Source organism: Homalodisca vitripennis, chromosome 8 (assembly GCF_021130785.1).
Source record: "Homalodisca vitripennis isolate AUS2020 chromosome 8, UT_GWSS_2.1, whole genome shotgun sequence".
In the NCBI taxonomy this organism is placed as follows: Eukaryota; Metazoa; Arthropoda; class Insecta; order Hemiptera; family Cicadellidae; genus Homalodisca; species Homalodisca vitripennis.
The window spans coordinates 31,634,777-31,657,533 of record NC_060214.1 but is presented as its reverse complement, the minus strand read 5'-3'; the positions used below and the strand labels follow the sequence as shown (position 1 = coordinate 31,657,533).

Genomic DNA, 22,757 nt, shown 5'->3' with positions numbered 1-22,757 from the left:
TGTTTAAACAAAGTGCATTAAGTTTTATTCGTCCGGCTACATTCCACCTGTAATAGACTATCGCTGACAGACTCGAGACGCCTATAGTTGTATTTCTGCTGCTATACCGAACAGACTTACTTTGGTTTATCTAGTATAGGATTAGTTTGCAGTGAATCTATTCGAATGGACAAAGGTACATTTGATAAGTCTGACAGTGACATAGAGTGCGAGTGCTTGGCTACAGGGTGCTGCAGCAGGGAAAATCCTTGTGATCTGATGCAAATTAGTTGTCGTGAGGTGTGGATTCATTGTTTGATGGCTGGCGGTATACATCACTGCTGATATGGAGTTGGGGGAGGAACGGAAATACTGAGTTGTCTTTTTGATTGTTCTTTCTGACCGGTTGGTGCGTAATGGACCGTGGCGGATGGACAGTCTAGCGTGTCTCAATTTAGTGGGCAGCGCCAGAGAAGCGTGTTAGTCGGTCTGCTCAGGTCTCTGAGCGGTGGTCAGTATCTGAGGGAGATCAGTATTGTGTGATTTCTGGGTGTAGCAGCATGTACTATCGTTATGATGAATAGTGATTACACTGATACTATTTGTTTGCTCAGTTACTTCGGCGTGAGGTTATTCTATTTGTACGAGATACTCATTGGATTCGAGTAGCTGGCTCGAAGTTATAGCGGTGGAGGCTGAGTAAGTTTGCGTCATACGACACGGATAGGGTGGGGCGCAAAACGTTGGGCACATTGTCTAGTAGAGATGTTTGGGCGGTGAGTTGAGTATTTTCATAGTATTAGAGTGGGGAGGACCTGTGAGTCTGGTTTGGGGGTGAGTGTGGTAGAGTGGAATGAGGTTGTGTCTGGGTATATTTCGGTGGTTCGTGGCGGGAGTGATAGCAATTATATTGTAATGATATAATATAATATTTAAAATATATAAAATATATATAAAAATAGATAAAAAAATATATAAAAAAATATAAAAAAGTAGATACATGGCCCATAAATAATGAATGTGCAAGCGAGTGTGTGCATTTTTGACATCATATTATCACAAAAGAGATAAAATTACTATTATAATATGCATGCTGGCTGCTGTGCATGTAATAAACAAATAAAATACCTACAATGAAAGAAGTAGAAACCAAAGGAATCATAAAAATCACATAAAAAATTAAATGACCACTACACAATAGTAAGGTAATAAGTAGCCGATATATGACTAGTGATAAATTCACAAACACACATTGCTTTTAGATTAGAATAGATATGCAGTCTGAGTCAGATCACAGTGGTCTAAACTCAATCAAACATCCAAACTCTAGTTTAAATTTTAACACAGTTAATTTAACATAGTTAAATTTTAAGATATTAATTATATACGTTATTGGCCAGGTAATTAATTAGGCCTAAATACCGATCTAAAGTCAAACAACTCACAAATTATTGTGTCGCTAAGTTTCAGTTACTAGATTAGATGATGACATTATACTTTATAGTTGGTAGTAGTACTAGTATAGGACTAACCAAGCAGATAGGGTGGAAGAACACTTGACGCATCCTCTTCTCTTATTCTCTTGTCCTTGCCTTTTCATTGCCCCACTTTGATAGCTTTCTTTTCATTTAACAAATACAAGAATAAGAATACAAAATTGTATAACATCTTTAACACCGTAACAAACGAGTAACGAACGAACGCCAAAACGTCATTTTTGGTGTTTAGTTTACCATCAACATAACATAACCTTATACCGGCTGTCTGTCACAGTCTCACTAGTCCGTAGTCAACGCCCTCACACTGTCGTCTGTCGTCTGTGGCAGAGCAGTCGGCCAGACGGACCGTCTACGTCACGTCGACGTCAGGACGAAGTTTTATTACTGTTTGGGGATGGAGTAAAGGTGAACTAAAAGTTTGCAAACTGCAATTTCTTTAATTGCCTAACAACTGACAGCTGATTGATAGTCTGTCTATTTTTGTACGAAAATCACTGTGATAACAATACTGTCCATTATTTTATATTGAAAGCTAATTAAATATTATTTATAAAGACATTTTGATGATTCGATGAAAATTCCCATGCGACCCTACAGTAATCAATAAATTTCACATAAACTTTAATTCCTTTTCATTTTTCCACCTTCATTTGGGGGGCCCCCCCTGGCCGGGGGCCCCGGAGCAATGCCCCGGTTGCCCCACCTAGCTACGGGCCGCTTTCCAAAAATATCACACATAATGGATTCCTAGGTACTAACCCAACATTCCTGGAAGCCATAAGAAAACATGCTTCTAAAGCATTTCGTGAAGCTTCCTAAGATTGACAGCCATTTTAAGACACCTGTTACTTAAGTGAAATTTAAAATATTTACCTGTATTGTATTATTTTGAAAGTGTTACAGCTGTTTCATATAGAATATTTTAAGTTAATTGTTTACAAAATAATTAATCATATCGATTGATTATATCGATTGGTTATGATTAAGTAATATCGTTTTGCCAATTTCGATAAAAAACCGGTCCGCGTTATTGGACCTACCCATAAACCATCGATATAATCAATCGATACTAATTAAGTTATTTTTGAACAACTTAAATAAACTATATATATCAACAGCTGTAAACACTCTTTCAAATAATACACGTAAGGTAATATTTCATTATAATATAAGTAACATTTTTTGATTATTAAAAATGGCAGTAAATTTTAGATAACTACACAACATTGCTTTGAAAGATGATAAGACATGTTTTTTGTGGCTTCAACATGTAGGACTCGTACCGAAAAACCCATTATGTGAAATTTGTGGGAAAGAAACAAATGTAACTGTGAGAGGGGCAAATATGGTCGTCTTCAGTTTTCCTAATTTCGGTTATAATAATTTGTTTAGTCACTGTTAATATTAAATTCACATTTTAATTTAAAACATATGATTGTTATTGGGGACTATAGATACTTGTATATCGATTGATAAGCTAGGATTTGAGATTCGAATATTAGGTGTCGATGATTACATTCTTCGATATAAAAAAACGGGTCCGCTTATCGTACCCTACCCAAACTTTTTATTCGGTTGTTATTATTGAGCAATTTGATATTTTATACAACTTTGATATGTAAAAGGGTCAATCCATTTCATATCACCCAATAAAAATAAAATTTGTTGCTCAACATTTTTAATTTGCCTATTTTTTTATTATGAGCTTTCTATGGGTAGACAATCACAAAACACTATTTGAAAAAATTTTACAAGCCATAGTTTTTTCCTGGGGCCCATTTTTAAAATGGCGGTTTTGGAGATTTGAGTAAAATACGCGGTTTGCAAAAAGTTTAATTGCCAAGCTATTTTTAAAGATATCAGAATAATCCAATATATGTTAGTACCATAGGGAACTCATAATAAAAAAATTAGGCAAATTAAAAATGTTGAGCAACATGACCTGGGTGATTTGAAATGGATTGACCCAAAAACTGTACAAAATTAAAGCTATAATAAATAACTGTAACAAGAATAATCTCTTATAGGCTATTACAAATTTTACACAAAACAACAAAACCAACTATGGCCTAGACCTAGATATCAAAGGAACCTTACAATACTTATAACTTGCCCAGCTTGATATCGGCCCGCCTGCCCGGCCATTGGTGGTGGTTCGGAAGTCACCTTTAAGCCGTTGGTCCCCAGGTTAAGTGTTAGAGAGGGCTTCTTAGCCCTAACTTCGCCTGGTAAAATAAGACATTCTTTACTTTTTTTTTTATATATATATCAATGAGTAACTGCTTTGGTGAAATGGAGGAAAGAATTCCCCATGGGTTACCAGGATTCAAATGAGATGTTAAAGCTACTTAAACAAATATCGTCATGTGAGAAATATCTTACATATTTTCCTCGTAGCTTATTAATCGCCATTTTCAGTCTCAGAAATTAGTTACTTCTTGTTGTTTATTGTTTACATTAAAATTGCTATAATTTATTAGTTGAAATTATATGCTAAGTTAAATAAATTGTAATATCCAATTATTACTTCAGATAAAAACAATCGAACCATTCGATAATTGCAATCGAATAACCAGTGTAAACCGCTTATTAAAGTCTACCCCAGTATAGTTTAACGGTGTTAGAAAAGTAATAATTTAATGGTGAATAAATACGATCTAGATTTTTATTTATTTATCAAAGGTAACAAACAAAATACTGTTAATATTTTGTTACTTTTTACTAACTTTAAAAATAAACATGTTTGACAGCATGTCAAACAGTCTAAGTGTTTGACACTTGTGACAAAAAAAAATACATGTAGCCTACATCACCATTGAACTTGTGGGTATTACTCAAGTAGTACAAATGATTTGAGTTAATTTGGAACAATATTGTTATTCAATACATTTAAAAGAGGTAGGAATAATTCATTGTAAATAACTATAATTTTAATGTTTTTGTATTTTATAGTTTTGCTGTATTTTTAATTGATAATTTGGTACCCTGATTCGACTGTGGTGGTGGCCCGTATACTATACTGCGGACAAAGTATATGTTTTTAATTACATTCAACATGAAAACAGTTCGGAAAGGCAAAGTAACCACAAAATGAATCAATCAATGTAACCCTCTTTCCATATCTACTACTCATATTATGGCATAATATATCAACATGAATGTTTTTACCATTGAAATATATTACAAAGTGAATGTTGTTAATAATATGATTAAGTTCATTACTGGTGTTGGAAAGACAAAATAAACGTATATACCTTATAAATAATAGTAAAAGGTCAAACGTATTCTTTACAAGAACTTCTATTAACCCGGCGTCGGGCGCTTCAAATTCAAGACGTGAACGGGCGCTCACAGAGTTTTTCTCCAGGTGTCAAAATAATGCAGCTAAATGATCTATTACGTCTTTTATTTCAATTTGGAGATGCACTTATAAATATTTACTCTTATATGCATATTTTAGGCTTTAAAATGTATGAAATAACATTTACAACTTTATGTTCAATTCAATTCAATTCAAAATTCTTTATTCATTTTTATGCACATGTGATACAATGAATTAGTGTCAAAGTTCTAAATACTACCTAAATAATATTTACAATGTTAAGTACAGCTAGTACTTAATTGCAAGCATCTTAGAAACTATAAAGAGAGGTGGATAGTTCCTCAATGGAATAGAGGGCTTTGTTGATTAGGTACTCTTTTAGATTTTTTTGAACTTAGAGCCACTTTCAGTTTTTATGTTTTGTGGGATGTATTTTAAAAAAAATTTGTTCCCCATGTATGTAGGTTTTTTTTTCAAAAAACTTCAACTTATGGTTCGGAATAATCTCGTGTTTTGCTCTAGTGTTTGTAATGTGACTGGGTGTCTTAGAATTTAAATTTAATTGTTGATTTTTTGCTAGAAGGATTGATTCAAAAATATATTGTCCATAAACTGTAAAAATGTTTAAAATGTTCTTTAGCTGAATCATTATATTTCAGCTTCAGCATTATCCGTATTGCCTTTTTTTGTTGTTTTAATATATTTTCCATATTTATTTGTTTAGTTGAACCATAAAGGGCTAATGCAAAAAGAGATATGAGAATGAACATAAGCGAAATATAATTTTTCAACGTTTTTTAGGTCACTGTAGTAACTCATTCTCCGTAATGCATAGACCCCAGAATTTATTTTAATTAAAAGCTTATGAATGTGTTCATTCCAATTCAGATGATGATCTATTGTTAAACCTAAAAAATTTTGTGCTGTTTTTCTGTTCAATTTCGATTGAATCACAGACTATGTAGGTCCCTTTAACGTTCTATTTTGCGGTGTTTTGAATTTTACAAAGTTTGTCTTTTTTGAATTTAATATTAAATTGTGGTTTTTTAATAATTGCCAATATTTTCTAATTCAATAAAAGTATCGAATTTCTAATTCTTCTAGAGATCTTGATGACATAGCTAGATTTTGCATCATCGGCATATAGGCACAGTTCACTATTTGGCTCATGTGCTCATGTGCCAAACCTTATCTATGCCACCCCAGGTAACACAGGAACAGTAGTGGTCCTAAAATAGACCCTTGGGGTACACCAAACCTTAGAGCATTACAATGAGAAGAGGCTTTAATAATTTTGTTCTGTTTTGATAAGTGTGTTATCTCTCTACATATTGAGATCTGTCAGAGAGGTAAGACCGAAACCATTTAAGAGCGCTGTTTGCTACTCCTAAGGTTTTTAGTTTTTCTAATGAGCTTAGAGTGTTTAACACTATCAAAAGCTTTGAGATATCCATGAAGACCCCAATCGTATGTTTTCCTTCATCAACTGACTCTATAATTGTTTCGATAAATGACACAGCAGCACTCACAACTGACCTACCGGATCTAAATCCATGTTGGCCTTTATCAAATAAATTAAATGTTTCTAAAATTCTGTTAATTGTAAAATATACTGCTTTTTCATATATTTTAGATATTGTTGGTAGGACAGGATATCGGTCGATAATTACAAACGTCCTTTTTATCGTCTTTTTTATGTATTGGTATTATTTTTGCTTGTTTTAATTTAATTGGAAAAATACCAGAAACAAAAGAGAATTAATTAGATGTGCCAAAACTGCACTTATGTTTGTTTTTTACAGCCTTAATTACTGAGACCGATATTTCATCATGTCCACTAGACGTTTTGTTTTTGAAAGAGTCTATTATTTGTTCCACCTCTCTTTTATCTATTGGTCTTAATCTAAAAGTTGGTTTTTCATAATGTGAGCATCATTATAATTACATTCAGTATCAAAACTCACAAGCTGATTGTCACTATTTGTACCTAAATCTTTCACTAAGTTAACAAAAATAGTCATTGAAAGCGTTTGCTCTCCAATTTGGGATCAGATACAATTTGAATTCCCTCCTTTTAATTGTAATGTTTTCAAGAGTTTTCCCTCTCTTTCACCCCTACTTCTGAGTTTATTAATTTCCATACGGTTTTTTGGATATTAGCTGATTTGTTGATTTGCTTTTGAAAGTAGCATGATTTAGATTGGATCAATTCAAGCTTGTAATCTTTTTTGCTTTGATTTAATTTGATTTTTAATTTTAAATTTTTGTTTTTTCGATACTCTTTAGTTAGTTGAATGAGATTTGCTTGCTTATATTTTAGTTCTTCTGTAACCCATTTATTTTTTTGTTATTTTTTTGTTATTAATAATTTTGGAAATGCCTGGTCAAAATAGAAACTTAATGAGTTATAAAACTTATCATACTTAGTTTCCACTGAAGCCAAATATACATCTTTCCATGTTTCCCCTGATAACAACTGTGAAAAATAATTTAGATTTTTCGGTGACAGCTTCTTATTTTCTTGTTTTACAAGCAACCTCCTTTCATTTAATGTATTTTTCATTTTTATTTCTAGCAATTGTCCATCATGATCAGATAGACTAGTTATCAGTCCTTCTATTTTTATACTACTTAAGTCTATGTTTTTTTACCAAGAAATTGTCAATGGCAGTTTCAGAGTTTTCGTCACTCTTGTGGGAAAATCAACTAAAAACTTCATATTTTGGCCCCTTAATGTTTCTTTAAATAGTTTACAATTGTTATCATTTTTAAGAACATCAATATTAAAGTCCCCTCCTACTATTATTTTATCATATCTTTTACTAATATATTCCTATTAAAAGGCTAAAGCCTATCAAGAAATATCCTAGTATCCGAATTTGGTGATCTATATATTCCAATAATGACAATCTTATTTTTAGGGGTGTTAAAGCTACATACATTAAACTCAAATTGCCTCTCCTCAATTAACCTTACAGCCAAAGAGTTTTGGCACAGTCACCCGGTTTCAACTCAAATCCCGCCTCAGCCAATATCATTACACCTCCTTTTGTTTTGTTTTTTCTGGAGAAAATAAGCTTTTACTGTATAGTTATTAATATTAATTCGTTCTATTTCTTCTTCTATTGTATATCATGTTCTGTAAGTATAATGATTTGTGGTTTTATCTCATCTAAAATTATTTCTAATGCGTTTATTCTGGAAGAAAGATGCTGTATATTTTGATGAAAAACTTTAATGGACTGGAACTTATTTATGTTATCGGAGGGATTTGCCTGAACTTGCAAGTTTAAAGACGAATCGGGGAGACTGCACCACACTAAAGCCATGACAGATGTATTAACTACATTGATCACTGCACACTATGCTCCTTGTTAACACTGCTCTGCTTTAGCGCCTCAGAGTAACTGAGGTCGCCGGGCACCACTGGTACTCTCTTCACTTTGACTTGGAATAGTGATAGTTTTTGCAGAAGAGTCCTCAGTGAGATCAATTGTAGGTTCTCTCTCCCCCACATGGAAAGTGCGCTCCCTCCATAGGAACTGTCGCTTCCAGGTGTATTTCCAGCATACTCAGGCACCAATCCCACAGGGGTTTTATAAGTAACAAGATTTCTCAATTGCTCTACAAAGTCTTCATGAGGTATTCCTTTTCTAAGTATTCGTGATGACATCTGGGGATAAGTGACAATAGTGACTCTTGCTTTGTAGTATTCTGAAATTGAACTATGTTATCAATGAAATGTGCCAAGTCAAACATTATCACGAACACAGCCTATTGGCGAACTTATAAGATGCCTCAGTCTCCTTTTCATGAAATTTTTAGTCAAGTCCTGAAAAGGTGTGACATAGTTTAAGAGAGTTGGTTTGCTGTAGTATCTGGGTTTTGGTAATGAAACTAAATATTACCGCTCTGTTTTGTCTATCCTGTATGGCTAGGTGTCCAGTCATACACTGTGAAGGTTGGGGTTTCCCCAAAGAGCCTTTTTGAAGACAACAGCAACCCCAGCTGACATATGGCGAGGATCTTGAAAATCCGCAGAGATATACTATGCGCAAATCCCACTGATTATATTTCCTTGGTATAGCCTAATAACATCAACCATGTTTCGATCAATTACATGTATATTTTTTGCTATTTTTAATTTTTGTATTGTGTTGCATAAATGAAGTTGTTACCACCTTCCTTTTTTTGCAATTTTTGTCTCATGTATTTTTTCCACAAATTCATTGATCATACAAGCAAGTTTCTTTTTTTTCCTTTATTATTTAGATGTATCCCCCTGGTGTGTAAAGTGATGTCTGCTGAAATGGTCAAAATCAATGAGATGTACACCATTAATACGTAATACAAGTTCCCTGATGTAGTTGTTTGCTAGAGCTATGTTGTAGTGGACTTCATTGTCTTGTTCTACATCATATATCGGGGAGGTATTGTTGTTACACATACTGGTCTGTTTTTACACAGATCTTTCAATTCACCTTCCATTTTATTATAAATATCATGAGGGTATCCTTTTGACATATCGTTAGTACCAGCCAGTAAGATAAGGGGTCTCTGCTTTGACTTTGCAGCTTGTTTGTAAACGTATTGTAGACCCAGCCCCCGCTTTTACAAAGTCCATCCATATAAACTTTCCCGCCACTGCACATTGCAACCCAATTCGGGGATACACAGCTCTACCATGACTGTCAGCATATAGGTCTATTCTTGCTTATAATTAGGATTTTTTATTGCTAATGTTTCTACCTCTTTAGTTGAAATACCATTTAGGCCCTATACAGTTTTGCTCATCTTGATCTTTTTCGTTGTCCTTGTAATTTTTGGGTTTTATTGCTGTTTAATAGAAGGGTAAATCTATTTGACGTTTGGATACTAAATTTTTTTTCATTTGACAAGCTAATGTTTTCCTCCTTCTCAGCCTCTTGACCTCTTGCCACTGTTCTTTTACCAAGTTAGTACTATATTATTTTAGTTTAGTTTAGCTGTAATTCTGTATTTCTGGTAGCTTCTTTGGCTGCTGCATCATTGATAATATTGATTTTCCCCCCAATGATTAAGTTGGGTATTACTGAACATCATTGCCAACTGAGCCCTCTTGGCAAGAACTATATTTTCAGTGATTGTCTGGTATTGTGTTTTCCCATGATGTTCTTGTACACCACCCAGAAGAACATGTACAATAGTCTCCACAAAAATTAGCATATATATATCCCGCAATCTGTGCCATTAGTTTGCTGTGGAACACTTACTACTGTACAATCGGTGATTTTTATTCCCTGTTAGTTTATTACTGAGAGCTGAGTCTATTTGTTTAGCATGCTCATAATTAAACAATTTCATTGAGTCAAAATAAAAAAACCTTTTTTGTTCCCTACTAAAAAGGAGTAAGCTCCAGTGAGAGCCTGATCCACCAGGTATGTCTACTGCAGCTGACATTTACTGGCACAATTATGTAGTTACTTTGCAGCATTTCCTGGTTAATACAGTGATCTGTGTCGTAAAGGCATTTTAGAGCCTGAGATACTATTGGCTCCAAAAGATATATTTCTTTCTTGGTAACTTTTGGCAGATAGAACATTGAAATAGAATTGTATAGGGTCATCCGTGAGCCAGTGGTTATTAAGGATTGATGTGCTCACATCAGTTCTATTTCTTATAGTAGATGCAATATTCTGTTTAACTTCTGATGACAGTGTATCTTGGGGTATATTTTTAATCAAATCTTGCGTTGATTTATTTTCTATCCTCTGTTGGAGTTATTTTTATCTTTTTCATGCTCTAATAAACTGGTTTCATAATCTTTAATCTTTTTATTAGCTTGTTTCAATTCATTTTGCAACTGTACTACCTCCTCCTTATGATTTACAACTGTCTTGTATTGAAAGGGGACTACTAGTGTGCAAGCTGGTGGTCTAGCAATACTTGTTGAGTAATTTTCCGTCATAGATAATACTTTTTTCCCAGTAAACTGAGTTGAGATTTATTTATGCCTGACTTTGGTGGAATTTTGTTCTGCCTTCCTTCATAGCTTTAATAAATTCCTTTTTATCAGATTTACCCAGACGTGACTTATTTTCAAAAAACGGACAAATATCAATTTCCCTTACACTAGCTATTTCTTTTGTGCCATAGAATTTAACCTTGTATTTATTTGATTTAGTCCCTAAATCATAATCCTCTATTAATAGCTGGCCAGGAAGAATGACCTCTGACTTTTGCAAATACTTTTTCCCCTAATTTTATATTTATATTTATCTTGAAGACTAACTGTCATTTTTAATTTAAGCAAGCAACTACTTAGTTCATCACTTGCAAAAATACTATTACTGAATTTGAACCAATACCTATAGTATTGTTTATGCCTTAATTGTAAAACACCCTTGACAAAATTATTTCTGACAAAAGAAACAATTATTTATTCATCGATTATTCATAATCGTCTTAAATACACAAGTAAATTCAAAGTAGACAATAGGTAAAATGAAACTAAGTATTGAAACAAGTACATGTTTGAAAACTTCAAAATAAATCCTAGTCTCAAAGAACTTGACATATATAAATTTATTTATTTAATCATATATGTTCCAAGATATAACTACTACAAATTCTCTATGAAAAATATGAAAGCAACATGTTATATTATAATTTATTGGAGTGTACAATTTGTAAGTTACAATAGTTTTATAAATGAAAATTATACAATTTATAGAAAAAATAAATATACCTAAATGTTGCAATATTTAAATCATTTTAACAAGAAATACTTTGTAAACGTCACTTTCTTATAACTAAATATAAATTAAATAAGTGTAGAGAATTACTGTGTAAATGGAAACTTACATTGTCTTTCCAGTGTCAAATATAGGTTATGAAAACATAAACATCAATGAATGTCATCGTCAGTGCTCACTTGCATTTCTTCAGTAACATCTTCAGATGCTAGGCATTGAACACATGAGGCAGGTGCAGAGTGTTCACGACACATGAAGAGGTGACATTTGTTGCATCTGGTCTTTGATGGACGATTCTTCCGCCATCCACAAATAACGCACCTTCCTGAAGTAATTCCATCTTCTGGTGGAGGTCGATGACGTTGCTGTTCTGGTTGGATGTTCATTATTTGACAGATTCTCTGTTTTGTGTTCAAAGGAAGACTTCGGACTGAGAGCCTTGATTGAGCATGTTCCATGCATAAACTTTTTGACAGATCTTTGATAAAATTTCTCCTTTTCATGGTTGGATTGTCAAGGTTCTTTTTTAAGATGATGAATGCATTGAGTGCTCCAATGTCAAGCATTGAATAAAACAGTCTCATTGGCCAACGTCTGGTTATTCTTGCTGTACTGTAGCTTTCTTTGTAGTTATCCACTGTATCCACTCCTCCTTTACTTGAATTATAGAACAAAATAATTTCGGGTTTTCCAAAGGTTGGCGAATCATGGTTCAAGTCAACCGCATCGTCCTTGTGCATAGATGACAAGAGGGTAACATCTTTGTTTCTCTTTGCCTTATAAGAGACAATTGTGCATTCCTTTCTAAATGCAAAGCTTGAGGATCCTACTGATCGACGTTTTACATCAAGAAACACACTAGGAACTTCTCGTTCATTTTTTCTTAAAGTTCCAACTAGTGTCAACCGATGATCATTCAGCAGTTCATAACATAGGGGAATAGACGTGAAGAAATTGTCTGTTGTGATATTACGTCCTGTGCCAGATAGTGGTTCTGCAAGACGAATTACAACTTCTTTTCCTGAGTTGTCAACTTGATATGGACCTTCTGGTTGTTTTGCAGCATAAACTTCAAGATTGTATGTATAAAACGTTTTCGCACAAACTAAAGCGTAGATTTTTATCCCATATTTCGCAGGTTTGTTCTTCATATAAATGCGAAATTGACATCGCCCCCGAAATGATTCTAACATTTCATCAATTGTAATGAATTCGCTTACTACAAAACTTTCTTGGCAGTTCACTATGAACTGGTCAAACAAATCTCTAATAGCAGCCAGGTTGTCTAGTTGTTCTCGGTCTTGTCGTGTCATAACATCATCAAAACGCATCGCCCTAAGCAAAAACTTAAATCTTTTGATGGACATCATACATAGAAAAAATTCAATTCCAGTTCCATCTTGAGCCCAGAGGTCTTCTAGAATTCGATGAGAATTTCTCATTACGCCAGCCATATACACAATACCGATGGTAGCTTTTATTTCTTGAACAGTTGTTAGCTTTACATCTCTTTCTCTAATAAATTTATCTTTGTTCTTGTCAATCCAAATATTTGTGTTTTCTACTATTGAGTTTATAATTTCATCCGTAAATATTTTTTCCCACACTTGAATTGGGGTTTGGATATTCTTTGCAGATCTACTTACACAACCCATCCGCATTCTCAAAATATTTCTGTTGGGTGTACGCACTTGTCTCTCAGGTTCTACATTCCATAACATATCACGTCCTTTACTGATGTAAGCAAGTTTTCCATTGATTCTAGGTAATATGTTATCATTCATACGTTTTGCCAAAGGCAATGCTTGTAGGTCATTGAAATCGTCATCATTTATTACGAAATTTTCAATTGATGGAATTGTTTCTTCATCATATTGGAGTTGAATTTGTTCATCAATATCGGCATCACTGAGTTCTTCATCAGTAATACCCACATCCTCTTCATCACTGTTTGAAAATAATTCCCTAACAAATGCACCAGTTGGCCTGACATAGTCATGTTCTTCCTCTCTTTCCACACTATCTAACAATCGTGATATCCTAGAACGTTCAGTTGAGTCCATTTTCACAATTTATGTTTAATTTTTAAAATGTTTTAAATAGTTAATCACACTTCAAATAGAACACAATAAAAAAATAAAACAAAAACTAAAACACAAGATAAAACTCACAATTCTAAGTACTTGAACGGGCGCTCACGGATATTTACTCCGGTAACTCATAACGTGAACGGGCGCACACGGAGAAAAACTCCAGTCCTTCACTAATTCTGGAACAATACTGGTGCTAGTGACGCGATGTGGATGGGGGTTATGCCAATCTCTTCCAGGAAGGAGGCTCGTGAAGTAACACAAATAACAAGGTCGCAACCCGCAGTATACTAGTTATTGACAACTAAATATATCAACCCGGAGGAAAACTCCGTGATGCGCCCGACGCCGGGTTAACCACGTTATTTGAGCTTGAATTTAGGTACTAACTCGAGGGATGTTTTTCTTTTTCGGCCGTGAATTTGTGGTGGCGCTGAAGTCCCCACCAAAACCTGCAATGATGGCTAGGGGTGTTTCTAAATTAAGTATTTTCTCTTGCTTTATTTGAGAAATAACAAATATTATATATGGATAGAGGAGTAGCGTACTTTTCTGTGCTTAATTAAATAATACTTTTGAAATAGATTTTAGTAATATATTTAAATAGAAAAAACAATTTTAATTTGATAGATCATGTATTTGAAATAGTACATGGGGATAGATGATTACATCATTTGCATTATTTCTTCTGATTATTTTGAATTTATGACAACTAACTGTTTTTAACTTAAATATAATTCAAAACATTCAGGTTGCAACATAATTTCAGTACTAACCCATTGGGAAAGACCCGTGCTGGTTACGTGGCATATGTATTATTTATAAAGTTCTAAAAAGTTTTTAAAATATCCTACAGATATCGTTGGCCTTTACTGGTTACTTTACTAAGAATATAATACATTTCATTTAGTTTTTTTGTTATGGCAGCACTGAATTGATCACTTATTTTATTGAATGTTTCGTCATTGTTTTCCTTTGTCAGCTGCTACATGCGAGGTTAGTGTGTTTTATGTTTTTGTTTAGTTATGAGATTGATCGTAATGGGTTTAAAAGACTAGGATTCTGTTGTTACTTTGTTATTAGAGGGTGATTTCAAGTGAAATTCTGATATCGGTAATAGTATTTGAAGTGTGGAAGACGTAATTATCTCCTGTGCTCAAAATCCGTTTGTCAATTTACGGATTATGTAAAGATAAAGAACTTATACGCCAAGATGAAGGTTATGCGAATTATTTTCTAGTTGCACAGTATTTTTAACTAATTTTAAAGTCATTTTGTGTAGCCTACAGGAAATAAGAAAATTATAATTTGCTGCGAAACAAGAAGTTTGAGTCCAGCAAAATCATTAAAAAATATTACTTATAAATATTATTTTATTTTATTTTTAAGCGTATTATATTATATATAATAAGCTTAATGTTTTCAAAAATAAAAAAGTATATACAAAATTAACAATTTTTAAAAGTTAATAATTTAATTACGAGTATAGTATTCAGCATATTCAATGAAGATTTTACTGAAAAGATAGTTGAAAAAAATGATGTTCTTTCTTTTATGCATATTGTTTCAGAAAGCTGAATAACCGAAAACTTACATTTTTACCCAATTTAATTGCTGCTACCAGAATTGCAGAGGCTTTAATAAATACTTCTTCAATGGCATATAGAAATTGAAGTTAAATTAATTGTAAAGAATTACTGAGAGAAAGAACAAATTTTATCATGATTATTGGTTTGTTAAATCTTTCTTTATCCTGCTGACCGATTCAAGTATTTCGGAATTTGATGCATATTTGCAAGTGCTTGCTTTTGTGACCCGTTATTCACCAATCGCTTGACCCTCTGGGCGTTCATCATATTTTGTAAAAAGCATACTTGCTTTGCAGGCTCTTCTTGTAAAACTTATAACAAATACTACTAATATATAAAGTGTTACGTACAATTTTTTTAAATGAACTATGTTGTCAGACTGTAATTATAAAATTAAAACAAATTCTTAATTCTGAAAAAAAATTTGTTACAGCAGAAATAATAAACAGCTTGTATAAAAGTATTTACATATTTTCGAAGAAGTACATATATCTTAAACTAGGTGTTACCTGAAGCTTCACATGAAATTTCTTAGGCTTTGCACGCGTCCACCATTTTTGGTTTGAGTAAATTATATTTCTGATGCCAATGTTGAATTTGTTTTGTTGCCACGATAAAGTAAATTTGTCAAAAAGTGTTAAGGTTATTTATGGCTATTGTAATTTTTTCCGGTCTTAGTATTTTTTGTGCTAAAGTTAATTTTACCTTATTTCTTTAATCAAGGAAATATAATATACATGTACATAGGTTTGAGAAGCCTACTTCTGTCAAAAGACAATTAAGATTTGTTTGATAAAAATCTTTAAATTCATAGTAAATGTTAGATAGTGACTTTGTCTTTGATATCTGTAATACAGTACTAACCAAGCATTGCATATTTAATATTTGCTAAAAATGTACAGTTAAAAGTATTTTTTACTAAAACTTTTAATTTTCTTATCTGGTTATTTTCTTAATATGTGCTCAACAGTGGTTACAGAAAAGATTGAAATAAGAAATGTTGTTACTATCAAGCTGTTACTCTATGCTTTTGACTATAAATATAAACAGATTGAAAATAAATCAGAGATTAATCAGTACAGCTATTCTTCAGTTATAAATTATGTAACTAACCTTATAAATATTATATGTTTAGATTTAGAATAGGCAAATTTCCCCTGAAAACAAACAAATATATAATGTTGTAAAGTTTATGTCAGCAATTAGAAAAGTATTTAAAAAGTGCTCATTTGAGATTATTTCTTACTTGGCACTCCGTCTAGGTGGTCTGTTATCATATCTAACTCACTAATAAAACAATGCTCTTCCCTTATTTTGCCATAAAGTGTTTTGTATTTATACATATACATATTCCTTATAACAAATCAGATAATTATAATACATTAAATTTACTATATTTTTTTTTATTGTAATGACTGCTTCTAAAATGATAAGTTGAAAAAAACCAAACAATACTATTTTACAGTGAAGGAAAATTAAAAGAAACTTAACTACAATATTGGAGGAATATAGAATAGCCATTGTAGCAAATGCGATGCAGACAGAAGTATTTATTGTTGTAAGGTTCTTTTAGCTATTCATAATATGTACATGTTTTCAGAAAATAGTAAAATCGTGAATGCCTTCTATTTCCGTTTAATCTATCGAAAATAAATGAAAAAAGCTAGTCAATAGTTTTGAGTATTAACAGATCACAAAAGGATATTTTTATAAATAATCAATATTTTGATGACATACACTCTTGAATAAAGAATATGTTTTAAGTTCTTATATTTTCTTAAATAAAACCTTATTTTCTTAAATATATTACAATAATTGATGAATGTTTTTGTAATATCGTCAATTTTTAAGTTTCTTTAGAAGTTAATGTTTTGTTTAAGGTGATGATTTAGAGGCTTCTTTGAAAGGGTCTTAGAAACCTTATGAAGCTGCTTAAGTATCTAAGTGGATGAAAACATTGAGCTGATACTGAAACTGCACTTTCATGTTATAAAAACTGAGTATTATCAAAATCTTTTTTAACATTGATTATATAGGGTTAAACACTATTCTTGAACAGTTAATTAATAATTTCATATATTTATCAGCCTATTACATTTCATAGCTTAATATAATTGTGTTAAATTATTAATAATCCCAGTAAATGCATAGCCTATTATGTGAAAGGTCTGTCTGAAAATATAAAAGATAGTTTTGTTTCCACAGCTGTTACATTGGATGAAACAGATAGATATTTCAAAGTATAGTAGTAGGAAGAGAAGGGATAAGGTCTAGAAGAAAAGAGTGGTGTTGCTTTGAAATGGTTTTTGTCCCAAGTTAGTAAAGTCCATTCACTACAGTGATGATGTAATGTGTAGCCTATTTATTAAATTTCTTAGAGATGAAGACGTCAGGTCTAATAAAATCTTTCTTGAATAATAACAGAGCTTGAGTGTAAAACCTTTTAAAACCTAATTCTATGATTAAGTAGTTAAGAGATGGGTGGAAAACGAGAATCACAACAGCTTCTTGAATGAACAAAGAGTATTAGTTGTACAAAAAAGAGCTATTAGGGTCCTTACCAGTCAAAAGTTTCGCAAAAGCTGCTTCGAAGCCTTCAGAGAGCACAACTTCTTGACAGTAACATCGTTGTATATCCTCGAGACCATCATGAATGCTGTCGGTTCTAATCAAACAAGACTAGCGGATCAGCACCAATACGGCATAGAAACAGGCATAAATTTCTCCTGGATCCTCACCATCTCAGCCTTTATGAGAAAAAGCCTGCATACAAAGGTGCAGCTTTATTTAACTTACTACCTGACCACTTAAAGACACTTCCTGTGAATAGACTGAAGACTGTCACAACCAACTGGCTCCTGCAACACAACACATTCTACTTAGTGAAGGAGATCTTGCATGGGAGTGCGGGCAATACAGCAACACTGTCTTCATAAATCATTTGATCTTTATTTTCTTGTTTTGTTTTGTAAAAGACAAAAATGACTGTTGCACACTTACTCTATCCTAAATTTGTACTGTGATTTACTATTTGTAAAAAAATATGACTATTGCTTTTCTTTAAGTAAATGTTAACAAAGGATTGATGAATTATTGATACACACATAAAAATAGTAGGGAATCTTTCTGGAGTGTCATAATTGTAATGCACATATAAACGAGATTTTTTAAACGATTTTTAGTCAATTTGAGTAGGTAATTTTTATAAATACATTTACCAGAAAACAGCTGTGTGCTTTTGCATTTGAAATAAATTAAGTGACAGTGCACTAATTTATTTCAATTTAAATAAATAAGTGTATTTATTTAGTTTCATACAATGTGACATATCAAGGAGATTTTCACGCTAGCACAAGCACTTGTACTTTGTGGAAGGAAGTAGTTAACTAGCCGTTCCTAATCTGCTGGTTGTAACCTTCACGGACAGAGGTTTTCCCATATTACTGTTATTAGAAACTGATGCAAAATAATCTCCACAATAAGAAGCTACATCCAGTTACTACTGTTGGTAATAGTCACTTGGCATGGTTTCCACGTTATAGTTACTTTTCCACGTTATATTTATTTTTATGATTACAACTGTTAAGAATAATTTCTTTACATTTTCTTAATGTCATTCTTCCCCAAATGGTTAAAGTGATAAGTATCTTTTAATTGACGAAATCTCTAATAAATTGGAAATAGTCATTGAAGTGTACTTTCCATAATGATAGAGCATTTAGATTTACATAAAGTCAAACCTGTGGAGGATGGATTCCGTAGTGTTTGATGAACACAGAGATGCTGGACAAGAAACAATTTCAAAAGGCTCCTGATTGTATCTCAATGCACTTTGTGGACTTAACATAATAAATAAACATATAATTAATTGATTTAAATAATCATTTCTTAATTTGACGATAATCATGGTAAAGTAATTACAAAGAAAAATTGATTACAAAAGTAATATTACTTTAGTATGTTAAAGAGCCCCAAGGTTGTTGTAATAATTCTGTACTACCACTTTAAATACTGTTGCTTAATAAAATAAAAATGGAGATAATAATTAAAAATTTATTTATACTTGCAACTAAGACTAAAATCCGTCTTCTTCACGTGTCAAATATTAAAACCTAAGGTTAAGCATATTATTATAAAGAATGATTAAGTTTGTCACCGAAAGAAAGGATTGACTCCAGTCGTCAAAACATTGAACTTTTTTCTTCATTGAAACAGTTAAAGATGGAAAAATTTCCATAATCGTGTTATCCCTTCAAATATCCATCATAAAGAATAAACTTCAACAATTCTATTGAAGGATGAGCTCTTCTTATTAGAAAATAAACTTTTGCTGTGTAAAAGAAATATACAATTCTCCAATAATTTTGAAATTATTTCAAGAGGACTTTCATCACCAAAGATACCATTGTCAGTATAGATTGTATCATTTTGGCACAAAGTTATCACCCAAAATGTTTGCATAGTTTATATTTCCTATTAAACTGATAAATGTGTTTGTATTGTTTCAGGACCACTCACAAATAGTAGCCATCAAAAGCATAACAAAGAAGAGTCTAGCCAAGTCTCAGAATTTATTGGGGAAGGAAATAAAAATACTAAAGGTAAGTTTTGCGTTTTTTCATGGTTACAATTGAACTTTAAGTGCTCATTATATAACAAAGCATCTTTAAGTTGAGAAATGGTAAAAACCAGAATTATGTGGTACAATAATCTATTTTATACACCTGGCGATACTGTATCGGATTTACCAAAATTGATGTCAGAGTATTTCTTGGTTTATTAGTTATTGAACTTGGAAGAAAATCAGTAGTATTCCTCTTTGTTATCTGTTGTCTCTAACCAATAATTCCATGAAAGAGCGAGTCGGCACGTAGAGAGGAGTGCTACTTCTATTACTCTGTCATTGTGATTGTTTTAAAGAAACTGTCAAAAGAAGAGAAGGTGAGCGAGCTGTCCTCAAACATCAGCATAATAAATATGCTAACACAATCTACCACATGTTATCATAACTATTACAAGGCAAAATTCAAATCAATATTCAATGAAGAGTTAATAACTGACCATTTAACCATGCTGCCAAAACCACCATGTGGACTTCTTGTCAGCTATCTGCAATGGGATACGTTTGACACACACATTTCAGTAGTTAAATGGAGGAAGAAAAGAAAATGTCAGAGGAAAATAAAGGGCACAAAATCCAAACAAAAGGTCTTTTATAAAAATTAAATATTTTTTCCATTTAAGGTTACTTGTTGTACTTTTCTCATAAACAAAATAATGTGTTTAAAGAATCTTAACAATTTATAATTTTTCAGATGAGTAAAAAGCTTAAATATATTAATTCTTAAATACTTATTAAAATTAGAGAGGTTTGGATTCTAACCACCAACCTAAAGTCGATGGCCGAGCGTTCTAAATCGTTGGACTTTAGGTCTGAGTTAGAGATAGCGCAGGTTCAAATCCTGTCTGTGACCGTTGCACTTTTTATCACTACTATCAACCTTGTACTGTATCGACTCTCCCCCTTAAATGATAAGATCCTCCCACAGGCCAGTGGCCCATGAGGACGGACAGAATAAGGCTTAAAAGGAGATCGGTCTCTCCTTTTTATTAAAAAAAAAAGTACTGACAAAGATTTCCATAACACGAAAGGAATAAGTTTTATTGAATGAATGCTTTCTGCTTTTTGGTATCCATGTATAGAATTGGCCTCTTCTGCCGGATATACGGCAATTACCCACTAAAAAAATGTAATTGACTTCTCTCCTAATTGGTTGCATTACAGATTAATGACTGTAACTTGTGTTCCCCTACATGCTATTTTTGGATACCTAATTGTTTATTCTAAAATTGTCCAATTATTTTTTAAAAGAAAATTTCAGTTGCTACCACTTTTTCATAGATTAGTTAAGAGTCTTACATTTACAGTGATTAATTTTGGATTTCTTATTTTTTGTGTTTATTACAAAATTGTACTTATAGTTGGTATTTAGCAATTCAATCTGGCTTTGTAATAAAATTCAATTTGCAATTATTTATTTGTTTAGTATTAAAAAATCCAAATTAAAGTCTTTTAATTTGGATTAAAAAGTATTAAAAAATCCAAATTAAAAGACTTTAATTTGGATTTTTTAATACTTTTTAATCAAACATATTTCAATAATAAAAGTTATTTACCTTGCTCTCCAACCCTGAAGATGATTTGTCATTTTTCGATTATCTGTATATTTTAAAGTTAAAACCCGAAACCTCAGTTCTTGGAACACTGAATTCAGACCATGTAGCATTTTGTGTGTGTCTGACACTGGTGTGGTTAGGAGCTTCAAAATTAGATTGAGTCGAGACTTAGTTAATTATTATCGTGCCATTTTCTAGGGTTATGGAGTGTGCTCTGATGTCTCGACTTTGTTTAGTCTCTTCAGTTCTAGATAGGTGTAAAACCCACTACGAAACAACATTGAAAGTGAAGTAGCAATAATGATCGAATTTATATTACTAGCACTCACTAGGTATTACGAGCGTTCAAACTCCTTTTCTTGGCAAAGTGCATTTCGCAACTTTACTTGTCTGTAGCACTGTGATTCTAAATTCATAGACACCTAACACATTATCTCAATTGTATAAAATTTCAAATTTGAAAGTTTTGGCTAGTAACCGAGCAGTTGCAGATTTCAGCAACTCTGTCACAATAGATTACAGATTCCAGTCATCTTTGGAGGTGCAGAGCAAGGCACTAACTATTATTGATTATCGAACGATCTCTTTGTAATAATTTCAAATACCATGTTAAAACATATATTTATTTCGTAGTTTGTAAATTTTATCGCTACTTATCAATAATTTTAATAATATATTTTTGTTAGTTAAGAAGCTGGATTATTCTATATCAAATTAATACACTTCAATTAAAAATTTAACTTGTCCATCTCAGATTTTGATAAAACTGTGCATAAGTATTCATTTCATGTACTAAGAAAAAATATAAATTGCACTAAAAGCTTGACCAAACAGTAGAGTACTTGTGAGATTTTTCCAACTTTTTTTAGTATTTACGCATTTTATGAAATTAAATATAATCATTTTAATTTATAATTTTGCATAATAAAAGTTCTTAAGACCCCCAGTGTTGCATATTTAATGCAAGGTTATTACAAATGTAAGAGATAACACCCAGTATTTCGGAGAAGATGATTTTGAAGTATTGACAGCAGGAAATGAAAGTGGCATGTGTGACTGTGTATTACTATTTCATATATATTAAATATTTCTAACTATTAACTCTTCAATTCCAGGAGCTTAGAGAACTAAACCATGAAAACGTCGTGGCGTTGTTTGACTGCAAGGTAATCTAGTCTGTCGAACTATTGTTGCATGCAAAATATTTAATCAAAACCATGAATTATGAACTTATAAAAATGAAAACTTTTGTTCACTATTAGTTGTTGAATTATATATGTTTAGAAACACTCATTTATTGTTATTATGTTATAGTTTATTATTTCAGCAAAGTTTATGTTTTGAGATGTTTTGTATGGATTATACAG

At 32.2% G+C, this 22,757-nt stretch overlaps 1 protein-coding gene across 6 annotated transcripts in view; it reads left to right on the top strand.

Moving 5' to 3' along the window:
• Positions 1-22,757, top strand: part of LOC124367484 (serine/threonine-protein kinase ULK2) — a 91,316-nt gene that overhangs the window by 7,164 nt on the left and 61,395 nt on the right. For all 6 annotated transcript variants that reach the window (XM_046824338.1, XM_046824339.1, XM_046824342.1 and 3 more), the window contains exons 2-3: positions 19,722-19,814; positions 22,506-22,556. In XM_046824338.1, coding sequence (XP_046680294.1) covers positions 19,722-19,814; positions 22,506-22,556 — 144 coding nt within the window. The remainder of the gene's footprint in view (positions 1-19,721; positions 19,815-22,505; positions 22,557-22,757) is intronic.